The sequence below is a fragment of the Pelophylax lessonae genome (genome assembly GCF_965119305.1).
Source record: "Pelophylax lessonae genome assembly, chromosome: 3".
NCBI lineage: Eukaryota > Metazoa > Chordata > Amphibia > Anura > Ranidae > Pelophylax > Pelophylax lessonae.
The window spans coordinates 33,423,338-33,437,722 of record NC_138770.1 but is presented as its reverse complement, the minus strand read 5'-3'; the positions used below and the strand labels follow the sequence as shown (position 1 = coordinate 33,437,722).

General features: G+C 45.0%; 2 protein-coding genes and 1 pseudogene across 3 annotated transcripts in view; 2 read left to right on the top strand and 1 right to left on the bottom strand.

Moving 5' to 3' along the window:
* The window catches only part of LOC309550277, a 31,322-nt pseudogene extending 27,064 nt beyond the window's left edge, over window positions 1-4,258 (top strand). Inside the window, exon 11 of the transcript in view lies at window positions 3,014-4,258. The product of the transcript in view is annotated as an uncharacterized misc_RNA (transcript). The remainder of the gene's footprint in view (window positions 1-3,013) is intronic.
* The window catches only part of LOC309550783 (uncharacterized protein), a 492,521-nt gene that overhangs the window by 243,200 nt on the left and 234,936 nt on the right, over window positions 1-14,385 (bottom strand). The window lies entirely within an intron of this gene.
* Window positions 12,079-14,385, top strand: part of LOC309550275 (oocyte zinc finger protein XlCOF8.4-like) — a gene marked incomplete at its 3' end in the record, with an annotated part of 117,752 nt that continues 115,445 nt past the window's right edge. The window contains exon 1 of the mRNA XM_082250682.1: window positions 12,079-12,187. Within this exon, the coding sequence (XP_082106808.1) occupies window positions 12,092-12,187 (96 nt within the window). The 5' untranslated portion in view covers window positions 12,079-12,091. The remainder of the gene's footprint in view (window positions 12,188-14,385) is intronic.

The following is a 14,385-nucleotide window of genomic DNA, read 5'->3' as shown; positions in this document are numbered from 1 at the left end:
CATCTTGGAGGTGTGTTTGGGGTCGTTATCATGCTGGAATACTGCCCTGCAGCCCAGTCTCCGAAGGAAGGGGATCATACTCTGCTTCAGTATGTGGAGTACATGTTGGCATTCATGGTTCCCTCAATGAACTGTAGCTCCCCAGTGCCGGAAGCACTCATGCAGCCCCAGACCATGACACTCCCACCACCATGCTTGACTGTAGGCAAGACACACTTGTCTTTGTACTCCTCACCTGGTTGCTGCCACACATGCTTGACACCATCTGAACCAAATAAGTTTATCTTGGTCTCATCAGATTACAGGACATGGTTCCAGTAATCCATGTCCTTAGTCTGCTTGTCTTCAGCAAACTGCTTGCGGGCTTTCTTGTGCATCATCTTTAGAAGAGGCTTCCTTCTGGGATGACAGCCATGCAGACCAATTTGATGCAGTGTGCGGCGTATGGTCTGAGCACTGACAGGCTAACCCCCCACCCCTTCAACCTCTGCAGTAATGCTGGCAGCACTCATACGTCTATTTCCCAAAGACAACCTCTGGATATGACGCTGAGCACATGCATTCAACTTCTTTGGCCGACCATGGTGAGGCCTGTTCTGAGTGGAACCTGTCCTGTTAAACCGCTGTATGGTCTTGGCCACCGTGCTGCAGCTCAGTTTCAGGGTCTTGGCAATCTTCCTATAGCCTAGGCCATCTTTATGTAGAGCAACAATTCTTTTTTTTCAGATCCTCAGAGAGTTCTTTGCCATGAGGTGCCATGTTGAACTTCCAGTGACCAGTATGAGAGAGTGAGAGCGATAACACCAAATTTAACACACCTGCTCCCTATTCACACCTGAGACCTTGTAACACTAACGAGTCACATGACACCGGGGAGGGAAAATGGCTAATTGGGCCTAATTTGGACATTGTCACTTAGGGGTGAAATCACTTTTGTTGCCAGCGGTTTAGACATTAATGGCTGTGTGTTGAGTTATTTTGAGGGGACAGCAAATTTACACTGTTATACAAGCTATACACTCACTACTTTACATTGTAGCAAAGTGTAATTTCTTCAGTGTTGTCACATGAAAAGATAGAATAAAATATTTACAAAAATGTGAGGGGTGTACATACTTTTGTGAGATACTGTATACACATAATATGGATTCTCTTTGTTACGCCCATTTCCTACCAGCTGGACATTTTATATCTGAAAAAAAAATCAAATGAAAATGAAAATAAATTTCTTCCCCCAAATCTGTAGACAATAAGTGTGAAATAATAATCCAATCTGTGCGATATCACCGCGCCGTGTAACAATCAGACTTACAATTCAAAAATATGAAATCTATTAAACAGTGTCAGGATATGAATAAATAGTAATGTGATCATCCAATAAGAGGATAGAAATGTGTGTCATGTGACACGTGTCATCAGTCAGGTTGCACCGTGCAGTGCCAATATAAATGATAAAGTGCGTGTGCAGAAATTGCAGATGAGAAAGGTGCTGGTGGTCACTTCCACTCACCTTCCCATCTGACTCCTGTGTTACCAGTGAGTCCCACAGATCCCTTCCCCCTCTAGGGATATCGCTCACTCCTCTCCTCCTTCCTCTTCCCCCACGGTATATATGGGGGGGGGGTAGAAAATAACACCCCCTCTAGTGCTCTCCGTCTATCTGCTTTATTCAACATTAAAATCCAAGATGATAGAATTACAAAGCCGGGACTTGAGCAGTGCGGACTAAACAAGCTTCACAATGTGATCCTTCACTCCGATACCCCTTCCCTGGGATGGCCAAGATGGGACATCCCTGCGCAGGCTCCACCAATATTTTCTATCCCCCCCCCATATATACCGTGGAGGAAGAGGAAGGAGGAGAGGAGGGAAATTATTTCCCACTTCTTGGCTACAGATTTGGGGGAAGAAATTTATTTTTGATTTTTTTTGGCGCGGCATTTTATTTGATTTTGTGTTTGGAGAAAGAAACTTTCTGAATGTAAGCTGCCATTGACTGAATGTTTCTGTGAGTTTACACTACATGATTGTACCGATTTATTATTTATTTTATATCACATTTTATATCTGATGATCTGATTGGAGGACAGACTTTTACATGTTGATAATAATTTGATAACATCCTCCAACTTTATCACTTTCTGTTTAAGATTCCAATGGGTAAGGAGTCCGTAACCCAATGATGGTGGTCTTCATGATCAGTCCAGTCTTTATCTTGGTTGTTCACCCCCATCCTCACTCTCTGACCTCTGGTGGGGCTCAGCCCCGCTGTTATTCATGACTAAATCATGGAGTAAATAAGGAAGTGCAGGACTTCTTGTGTTGGGAAGATGGCAATGAGTGATAGAGGGGGGGGGGACACTCGTCCTATAATCCCCTCATCACTGTCACTCCTATAAAAGACAGTTCTCGTTGTTTCCTCACTCTCTGACTAAGGTCCATGAATAAAGAAATGAACTGGTAGGAGATCAGAGGACCCATTTACTAGTTACCTCGAGGGGGGAATTGTAAGATCCTCAGAGACAAAGCTGCCTGATATGGGCGGAGTCCTGGTTTAGGGGAACCAATCTGCTGATGTCTAGTAAATAATCTTTTTATTTCTATTTTAGTAGATGGACGGGAGATGAGGAAAACCTCAGAGGATTGTCTCACTTTGTCTCCAGACTGTAAAGTAGAAGATGAGGACATCACACAGTATAGTCCAGGAGAAAACCCGGCTACCTCAAATGTCCATCCGTCACCACACAGTGTAGATGGACCATCGTATTCCTCTTATCCTGAGGAACCTCAGACTGTGAGGGACAGTGCCGGACCATCGTATTCCTTTTATCCTGAGGAACCTCAGACTGTGAGGGACGGTGCCGGACCATCGTATTCCTCTTATCCTGAGGAACCTCAGACTGTGAGGGAGGGTGCCGGACCATCGTATTCCTCTTATCCTGAGGAACCTCAGACTGTGAGGGACGGTGCTGTCCTTCCACCAGATAAGAGGTTCTCCTGTACTGAGTGCGGGAAGTGTTTCAGTTTTAAATCCAATCTTAATGTGCATAAAAGATCTCACACTGGTGAGAAGCCGCATTCCTGTCCTGAGTGTGGGAAATGTTTTTCACAAAAGTCATATCTTTCCACACATCAGAGATTGCACACTGGTGAGAAGCCGCATTCCTGTCCTGAGTGTGGGAAATGTTTTTCACAAAAGTCATATCTTTCCACACATCAGAGATTGCACACTGGTGAGAAGCCGTATTCCTGTCCTGAGTGCGGGAAATGTTTTTCAGATAAGTCCGCTCTTTCCAGACATCAGAGATTGCGCACTGGTGAGAAGCTGTATTCCTGTCCTGAGTGTGGGAAATGCTTTTCACAGAAGTCTGATCTTTCCAAACATCAGAGATTGCACACTGGTGAGAAGCCGCATTCCTGTCCTGAGTGTGGGAAATGTTTTTCACAAAAGTCATATCTTTCCAGACATCAGAGATTCCACACTGGGGGGAAGCCGTATTCCTGTCCTGAGTGTGGGAAATGTTTTGTAGATAAGTCCGCTCTTTCCAGACATCAGAAATTGCACACTGGTGTGAAGTCGTATTCCTGTCCTGAGTGCGGGAAATGTTTTTCACAGAAGTCATATCTTTCCACATATCAGAGATTGCACACTGGTGAGAAGCCGTATTCCTGTCCTGAGTGTAGGAAATGTTTTTCAGATAAGTCCGCTCTTTCCAGACATCAGAGATTGCGCACTGGTGAGAACTTGTATTCCTGTCCTGAGTGTGGGAAATGCTTTTCACAGAAGTCTGATCTTTCCAACCATCAGAGATTGCACACTGGTGAGAAGCCGTATTCCTGTCCTGAGTGTGGGAAATGTTTTTCATTGAAGTTTGCTCTTTCCAGACATCAGATATTGCACACTGGTGTGAAGCCGTATTCCTGTCCTGAGTGTGGGAAATGTTTTTCAGATAAGTCCACTCTTTCCAGACATCAGAGATTGCACACTGGTGAAAAACCGTATTCCTGTCCTGAGTACGGGAAATGTTTTTCACAGAAGTCCTATCTTTACATGCATCAGAGATCGCACACTGCTGAGAAGCCGTATTCCTGTCCTGATTGCTGGAAATGTTTTTCACGGAAGTCCCATCTTTACAGACATCGGAGATCTCACACGGGTGAGAAGCCATTTTCCTGTCCTGAGTGAGGGAAATGTTCCGCACTGAAGTCCTGTCTTCCTGTACATCAGGGGTCCCACACAACCCTGGGGGTGTATTAGTGCCTAGAGTGCGGGAAATGTCTTCAATATGAATGCTGGCGGACATATGGGGAAGAAGCACACCCTGATATACACCTCAGATATACTCCATGGCTGATCTTCATCATGTAAGAAACACTTCATAAGGAGATCAGAGATCACCAAAGACATGGATGAAGTGTTTTCCCGTGTTGGCCATTGATAGCAGGAGAAAAATAAAAATGGAGTCCTTACCTTTCATTGGCTGAGTACATTTTGTGCGGGAAGATTTCACAAACGCTTACAGATCTGGTTGTTATAAATGTGTTGATGAAATGTGACCCGCATTCCCCCAGTCATGGCGAATTGGGATTTCCTATAATGGTCAGTTCAATCTAGTGGCCATAATGTGCTTTCCTGACTGATGTCCATGGCCGAATACCTTTGGGTAGCCCCGCCCTCGCCCCCCCCCTAAGACCCCACCCCTATAAATGTTCAAAATAAGCCAATGGCTGCATTCCTTTTTTGTCCTCCTCACTTATAGGTCCATTTTTGTATGAAGTTTTCCTACCTATTGGAAGTATTGGTGGGCGGGTCTGGTGCTTGGCAGCTGTGCGGGATGTCAGGAGCTTCCTTTGGTATCCAGAAGTCTTCCAGGATGTCCCGAGTGGTCATTGAGTCCCCAGCTATCAGCGGGGTGGTGTTATGGCACACATATGTAGAGGATCCATGCCTGGAGAGTGGGCCCTGCCACCGGCGGCCATTTGCATTGGCTGGGAGCCCAGCTGCTAGCGGGTGGCCATTAAGTGTTAGACGCATGAAATTCGTTTCGGTGCGAATACAAATTCCGACATATTTTTGGTTATTCCTAGATTCGGATGTATCCAAATCTCCAAATGAAATTGTAATGAATTTTGTTGAAATTTGTTAAAATTTGTTTTGTTTATTGATTTTCTAATGAATTCCAACTTTTCAGAACGATTCGAATTCGGATCAGTCAAAAAAAAACAATCGACTGATGCTAATTCTGTGTGAAGAAATAGCTGGTTGTTAATCAGCAAGCCGGGAAGCCGCCCACCCGCATCCTTACCAACCATGACTCATCAGCTGTCAGCGGGCTTCCCCACTGACAGATGAATGGAAAGAAAAGAATGCCGGCATTGCCCGGCAATAGAAAAAAATGACGTGCTCCCCAGACCCCCAGTCCATACCAGGCCCTTAGGGGCCAATATTGAAAAAAGGTGATGTAGACAGGTGGCCCCGCCTCTTACCAATGTAAATGCGGAACCTGCAGTAGGCAGAGGGCCTCCATGATGGCGAGAGCGTCTTTTTTTTATTTATTTTTTTGGGTGCGGCGGGCGTTGTGATTGATGACGGATCTACATTGGGGGAGGCTGGCTTTTATTTTTTAATAAAGAATTTTTTAAAAATTGTGTTTGTGTATTTATTGCTTTTTGACACTTTTTTTAGTGAATAGGTACAGGTACTATGGTCCCGATACTCATTCACATGGGGGGGGCAGGATCTGGGGTCCCCTTGGTAAAAGGGGCTTTCAGATTACGATGAGCCCCCTGTCTGCAGACCCCCACAACCCCAGGCCACAGTTGTGGGAAAGAGGCCCTTGTCCCCATCAGCATGGGGACAAGGTGCTTTGGGGTGGGGGGGGCAGAACTGCCACAAAACACCCACCCCCACCCCATGGTGAGGGCATGTGGCCTTGTATGGGTTAGAAGGGGGGGGCGCTCGCTTGTCCCCCTTTTCCTGACTTGCCGCTTGCATGCTCAGGTTAAGATCTGGTATGGATTTTGGGGGGACCCCACGCCATTTATTTTTTTTACATTTTGGGATGGGCCTGGTATAGACTGGGGGGGGACCCCACGTCATTTTTTTAATGAGAGTCCCAACATCCTATCTGTTCAGAGAAATGGAAACTACAGATGTTCACAAGGAACCACTGTCATATGTGTGGACTTTAAGGGCACAGCATGAGACAGATGACAACTCCATGGATTTATCCTAAAATAACATTTATTGATTTATCTAAAACCAGATCTCAATAAAATGAGGAAACTGGCCCCAAACTGCCCGAATTGGCAGGCCGACTATCTGAGCCAGACCCTGGACCAGGGGGAATGGTCCCTGCACCCGGAGGTTTTCCAAATGCTGTGTGCGAAGTGGGGATCCCCGGACGTGGATCTGTTCGCGTCTCGGCTAAACCACAAGGTGGAAAGGTTTGTGGCAAGAATGCGCGATCCTCTGGCAGACGCCTCGGATGCGTTGGTGGCCCCTTGGCATCAGTATCGTCTGATGTATGCCTTTCCTTCGATTCAGTTGTTGTCCAGGTTCCTTCGCAGGTTAGCCTCGGAACCGCACCGGGTGATTCTGGTAGTGCTGGACTGGCCACGCGGGTCCTGGTACGCCGACATTGTTCACTTGGCAGTGGCGCCTCCTTGCGGGAAGATCTACTGTCTCAGGGACCGATCTTCCATCCTGCTTTACAGTCGCCGGCTTTAACGTCCTGGCTGTTGAGACCCAGGTCCTGAGAGACAGGGTCTCTCCCCTGAGGTCATTCCTACTTGGCATCAGTATCGTCTGATGTATGCCTTTCCTTCGATTCAGTTGTTGTCCAGGTTCCTTCGCAGGTTAGCCTCGGAACCGCACCTGGTGATTCTGGTAGCGCCGGACTGGCCACGCCGGTCCTGGTATGCCGACGTTGTTCACCTGGCAGTGGCGCCTCCTTGCGGGAAGATCTACTGTCTCAGGGACCGATCTTCCATCCTGCTTTACAGTCGCTGGCTTTAACGGCCTGGCTGTTGAGACCCAGGTCCTGAAAGACAGGGTCTCTCCCCTGAGGTCATTCCTACTCTGATCAAGGCTAGGAAAACCTCATCCGGTAAAATCTATTACCGTACCTGGAAAGCTTACTTCGCCTGGTGGGAGTCCAGGGGGTTCTTCCCTCGCTCATACTCGGTGTCGAGATTGTTGGCTTTTCTCCATTCTGGGGTGGACCAGCGCCTGGCGCTGGCCACAATAAAGGGCCAGGTGTCTGTACTGACTATTCATTTCCAACGCCCTGTGGCGTCTCATTCCTTAATTCGCACCTTCATTCAAGGTGTGCAACATTTGGCTCCTCCCAGGAGGGAGCCTTTACCTCCATGGGACTTGAACTTGGTTCTGTCCGTGTTACAGCGTGCTCCCTTTGAAAACATCCAGGAGATATCGTTGCCTCTGCTGTCTAAGAAGGTTGCCTTTTTAGTGGCGATCACTTCGGCTCGCAGAGTGTGGGAACTGGCGGCGTTGTCTTGCTGCTCTCCTTACTTGGTAATTCACAAGGATAAGTTGGTCTTGCGACCTTATTCGTCTTTTCTTCCTAAGGTGGTCTCTGAGTTCCACCTTAATGAGGACATTGTCCTGCCTTCGCTTTGTACAAAGCCTAAGCATCCTAAGGAGGTTGCTTTGCATTCCTTGGATGTTGTCAGGGCGACCAGGGTTTACCTGTCGTCTACGGAGTCCTTTCTGAAGACGCATTCCCTCTTTGTCCTTCCTGAGGGACCTCAGAAGGGCATGGCTGCATCTGCAGCGACCATTGCCAAATGGATCAGACAGACCATTGAACAGGCTTATGCTTTGAAGGAACGGGTTCCACCCTTCCCTGTTAAGGCGCACTCTACCAGATCTTTGAGTGCGTCCTGGGCCTATTGGCATTGTGCCTTGGTGGCCCAGGTGTGCAAAGCTGCGACTTGGTCGTCGGTGCACACCTTTTCCAAATTCTATAAGGTGGATGTTCTGGCATCAGCTGATGCCTCCTTTGGCTGCAAAGTTCTCAATGCGGCAGTGCCATAAGGACCCTTGTGTTTTTTTGTGGGTCCCTGTCTGTTGGGGTGTTATCCCCTGGGTTATTTGCTTTCCTGGGCAGTTGCTCCTGTTGAGCCTTGTTTTCTATTGCCCAGAAGGTTCTCTTACTGTGCGTGTAAGGTTCCTTTCTCTGATGTGGGTACTGCGTTGCCTTTTCTACTGTTTCCCACCCCTCATGTCTACACTGCTTTGGGACATCCCAATAGTGATGACTTAGAGGAGGCGGCGACTGTCGGAGGACGTAAGAGAAAACTGAATTTTTGTAAAATCTTACCTGTAAAATTCCTTTCTCTGAGACCTCCGACAGTCGCCGCCCCTCTTTTGGGGTTGTTTTCCTGTTTACCTACTGCTCTTCTACCAAACTGAGTTGGAAGTGTCACTGCAGGGGGGTATTGACCAGTGGGACAGCCCCCATGGGTGTGTCTATGCAAATGCTTTTGTTCTTTTGACTAAGTCTTATGCCTAGCTACTCCTGCGGAGCGGAAGTCAATACCCAATAGTGATGACTTAGAGGAGGCGGCAACTGTCGGAGGACTCAGAGAAAGGAATTTTACAGGTAAGATTTTACAAATATTCAGTTTTTTAGTTTAACCAGAACTTGGAGTAATTTCCAGTGGTCAGTGCAGTGGTCCCTTACATTGGTGACCAATGGGAGAAGGACCCCCCTTATATCATCATCAGTGGGAAGACTGCCCCCCTTACAGATCATTGATGTCAGTTGTTACTGAGAGACAGAAATTGTTCACTGCTTAAGGAACCCCTAGAAACCTTTGGAGGAACCCTGGCTGAGAAAAGCTGGACTAGGCAGTAATATATTTCTCTCCCCCTTGGTGGGAGTGGAGATGACCCATCTATAAGGATATACAGTACATACACACACAACACAAGGCCGTGTTCTCACTACGAGACATTTCTCTGGGCTGCACAAGATTGTAATCTTTCTTTTTTTTTTTTTTTTCTTTTTTTTGGAATTTTAAATTAACAATTTCAACAATAACATTTACAATTATTTGTTAATTCTGACTCATTGCTTAGTACATGTAACAACAGTTAAGAAAATTAAGAAAATTATGAGAATTACAGGAGTACCAGGTAACAGTTAAGTGACAAAAAACAATTAAAAGATATATATATATAAAAAAAAAAAAAAAAAAGATTAAATAAAACACAGCATACCCAAACCGCCTACCCCTAATGGGAACTATCTGTAAGCAGATTTGGTTACCGTGTACTAATGTTTATTAGGGATGGGACATTATTACCAATTGATCTGAACTATTATAGATGGTAATCTCTTTCTACCCAGACAGGAAGTCTCCATGGAAGACAGGAAGTGATGTCAGGTACAGACAGGAAGTGATGTTTGACAGACAGGAAGTGATGTTAGACAAAGACAGGAAATTCCATGAGGTAGGAAGAAGCGAGGAGACGTTGCTGGAAGGTAATAAGATTTTATCCCCCCCACGTCATGTCCGTCCTCTTCCTCCATAGTCACTGTGACCTCCAGCAGATGATAATACACACATATATAGTGTGTGTGTGTGTGTGTATATGTATATATATATATATATATATATATATATATATATATATATATATATATATATATATATATATATACTGCTCAAACAAATAAGAGGAACACTTTGAAAACACATCAGATCTCAATGGTGAAAAATATCATGCTGGATATCTATACTGGTATAGACTGGGTAATGTGTTAGCATCTTTATTGGTATGGACTGGGTAATGTGTTAGGATCTATACTGGTATGGACTGGGTAATGGTTTAGGATCTATACTGGTATGGAATGGGTAATGTGTTAGGATCTATACTGGTATGGAATGGGTAATGTGTTAGGATCTATACTGGTATGGACTGGGTAATGTGTTAGGATCTATACTGGTATGGACTGGGTAATGTGTTTAGGATCTATACTGGCATGGACTGGGTAGTGTGTTAGGATCTATACTGGTATGGACTGGGTAATGTATTAGGAAGGAAAGGATGTCACATCATTTGATGGAAATGAAAATGATCACCCTACAGAGGGCTGAACTCCCCGAAAATCAAAGTGAAAACATGATGCAGCAGGTGAGTCCATTTTGCTGAAATTTCATTGCAGGACCTCAGAATGGTCCTCAATAGTTTGTATGGCCCCCACATGCTTGTATGCATGTCTGACAACGTTGGGCATGCTCCTAATGAGACGGATGGAGTCCTGGGGTATTTCCTCCCAGATCTGGACAAGGACATTACTGAGCTCCTCAACCAACTTAGGGGCAACCTGGCGGTGTCGGATGGACTGAAACATAATGTCCCAGAGGTGTTCTATTGGATTTAGGTCAGGCGAGCGTGGGGGCCATTCAATGGTATTAATTCCTTTTTCCTCCAGGAAATGGCTGCATACTCTCGCCACATGAGGCCGGGTATTGTTGTGCACCAGGAGGAACCCAGGACCCACTGCACCAGCGTAGGGTCTGACAATGGGTCCAGTGTTGGGGGTAACGAGTTACAAGTAACTGATTACAGTAACTACATTACTTTTTTTGGTAACAAAGTAATGTAACTAGTTACAATACTAATATTGGTAACTACACTACTTTACTAGGCTATAGGAGGTAACTACACTACTTTACTACGCTATAGGAACGCGCTTTCCTGTGTTACCCAAGCTGTGCGATACAATCGTTATTTCGAAGAATAGAGAAGGATGAAGTTTATGACTTTGTGTTGCACTTTATGTTTTATTCTGTTTTTTCAGGTTTTGTTCTCATGTTTCCCAAAGCCTGTGTTTATACAATAAACTCTAAGCAGAAAGAGTGTCATGTATCTTCTTCTACACGGTCAATTAAGAAAGAGGAAGGTAAAGTAATAAGTAGTGAAGTTACTTTTCAAATGCAGTAACTAGTAAAGTAATCTCGTTACAATTTACAGAAGTAACTAGTTACTAGTTACATTTTTTGAGTAACTACCCCAACACTGAATGGGTCTAAGGGTTTTATCCCAATACCTAATGGCAGTGAGGGTGCCATTGTCAAGCCTTTAGAGGTCTGTGCATCTCTTAATGGATATTCCTCCCCAGACCATCACTGACCCACTACCAAACCGGTCATGCTGAACGATGTTACAGGCAGCATAACGTTCTCCACGGCTTCTCCAGACCCTTTCACGTCTGTCACATGTGCTCAGGGTGAACCTGCTCTCATCTGTGAAAAGCACAGGGTGCCAGCGGTGGACCTTCCATATCTGGTGTTCAATGGCAAATGCCAATTGAACTCCACGGTGCCAGGCAGTGAGCACAGGGCCCACCAGAGGACGCCGGGCCCTCAGGCCACCCTCATGAAGTCTGCTTCTGATTGTTTAGTCAGAGACATTCACACCAGTGGCCTGCTGGAGGGCATTTTGTAGGGCTCTGGCAGTGCTCATCCTGTTCCTCCTTACACAAAGGAGCAGATACCGGTCCTGCTGATGGGTTAAGGACCTTCTACGGCCCTGTCCAGCTCTCCTAGAGTAACTGCCGGTCTCCTGGAATCTCCTCCATGCTCCTGAGACTGTGCTGGGAGACACAGCAAACCTTTTGGCAATGGCATGTGTTGATGTGCCATCCTGGAGGAGTTGGACTGCCTGTGGAACCTCTATAGGGTCCAGGTATGGCCTCATGCTACCAATAGTGACACTGACCCTAGCCAAAAGCAAAAAAACTAGTGACAGTCAGAAAAGATGAGTAGGGAAAAAAATGTTATTGACCTCCACCTGTAAAAACCATTCCTGTTGTGGGGGTCGTCTCATTGTTGCCCATATAGTGCACCTGGTAATTTTAATTAAAACCAAAGCAGCGGAATCTGATAAACAACTCCCACTGCTACTTAACTGACCAGATCAGTATTTTAGGAGTTTACTTGATTTGATGCTATACTCTGATTAAAAAGTGTTCCTTTCATTTTTTTTGAGCAGTGTATAATGTTTCATTATCAGTTATCTTTCTTACCTGTCTAGACAGAAATCCACATAGATCAAATGGAGCCACCAATGAGGATGGAGGAGGACCGGAGTCACATGACTGAGAAGATACTAAACCTCACCCTGGAGATCATCTACCTGCTGACCGGAGAGGTGAGGAGGATTCTGGGAGGTCACATGACATCACTCTTATCTCTATTAATAAAACACAGACCTGACCGGAGAGGTGAGGAGTAGTGTTGATCGAACACGGACTGTATTATTTGGGTCCGTACCGGATAATTGGATTTTTGTTACCAGGACAAGGACCCGAAAACTTTACTGTATGTTCAGGTTTAAAATCCGTGTTCGGTAATTTTATTTCCTGTTTTGTATGTAATGGCGCACTTTTAATGGCGGGCTTTCAACAGCCAATCAACAAGCGTTTAACTGGTGTGCCAAAGAAGTGACCCAGGTCTTTATAAGCTCGAGACACCGCGCGCAGTGCGTCAGTCTGCTGTAGTGTAGGGAGAGAGCACACATAACGGTGCTGGCTGCTGCTGATTAGGGACAGACAGGGTAAAACAACATTGTGCCTGAAAATAATGCAGGGACAGGTCGGAGTGTAGGCAGCGAAAGATATTTGAGCATTTTAGGGACAGGCTGGAGAGATTAGGAGACACAGGACAGAACAATCGTCCGTTAGCGATCTACATCGATTTTGCTGTGTGGGGGCTGGTGCAGTGAACGATCTTTTTGCCCTCACTTGAGCCCACTGAGGAGGAGGGAGAAAAAAATATATTTTTATCAGTCTGTTGTGTGCAGCGTTCAGCTATATTTTACTACAGATTGCTGTTCTAATCTGCTATTTAAAAACTCCAAAGTTAAAGGGGAATTTTTTTTTCCCTTCATAGCCTGCTGCTGACTGTGACATAAAACATAAGACACTGCTGTGTTCACATGTGCTATTGAAAAATCACCAAATTTATATACTTTTCTATTCCGCTATTCAATATACACCCTTTTGGGGTAAAAAAAATTAAATTGCGGCATAGTCTGTATCGGTACGTGTGAGATACACCTTTCAAATTTTTTGGGCGCATCTTCCACCGCCGAGGATTGCAGGGCGCTTCAGTTTGCCTCCTGTTCCGAACTCCTCCTCATCCTGCCTTTAGGGTAAAAAAAATTGTAATCGGGGCCTGGTCTGTGTTTGTACGTGTGAGATACACCGTTTTATAAAAAAATTTATATTGCGCTATTCAATATACACCCTTTTGGGGTAAAAAAATTAAATTGCGGCATAGTCTGTATCGGTACGTGTGAGATACACCTTTCAAATTTTTTGGGCGCAACTTCCACCGCCGAGGATTGCAGGGCGCTTCAGTTTGCCTCCTGTTCCGAACTCCTCCTACTCCTCTTCCTAATCCTCATCCTGCCTTTAGGGTACAAAAAATTGTAATCGGGGCCTAGTCTGTGTTTGTACGTGTGAGATACAGTTTTATACATTTTTTTCTATTCCGCTATTCAATATACACCCTTTTGGGGTGAAAAAATTTAATTACGGCATAGTCTGTATCGGAACGTGTGAGATACACCTTTTTATATATACTTTTTTCTATTCCGCTATTCAATATACACCCTTTTGGGGTGAAAAAAATAAAATTGCGGCATAGTCTGTATCGGTACGTGTGAGATACACCTTTCAAATTTTTTGGGCGCATTTTCCACCGCCGAGGATTGCAGGGCGCTTCAGTTTGCCTCCTGTTCCGAACTCCTCCTACTCCTCTTCCTCATCCTGCCTTTAGGGTACAAAAAATTGTAATCGGGCCTAGTCTGTGTTTGTAAGTGTGAGATACACCGTTTTATAAAAAAAATTTTATTCCGCTATTCAATATACACCCTTTTGGGGTGAAAAAAAATTTAATTGCGGCATAGTCTGTATCGGTACGTGTGAGATACACCTTTTTATATACTTTTTTCTATTCCGCTATTCAATATACACCCTTTTGGGGTAAAAAAATTAAATTGCGGCATAGTCTGTATCGGTACGTGTGAGATACACCTTTTTTTATACTTTTTTCTATTCCGCTATTCAATATACACCCTTTTGGGGTAAAAAAATTAAATTGCGGCATAGTCTGTATCGGTACGTGTGAGATACACCTTTTTGTATACTTTTTTTCTATTCCGCTATTCAATATACACCCTTTTGGGGTAAAAAAAATTAAATTGCGGCATACTTTGCATATTTGACTGTGAGATACACCCGTGCGATACTGTTGTTGTTTTGTTCCGCTATTCAATAAACACCTTTCTAGGGCAAGATCATAAATTACAGAAATATGAGGAGACCGTCAAATAGGGGCCGTGGC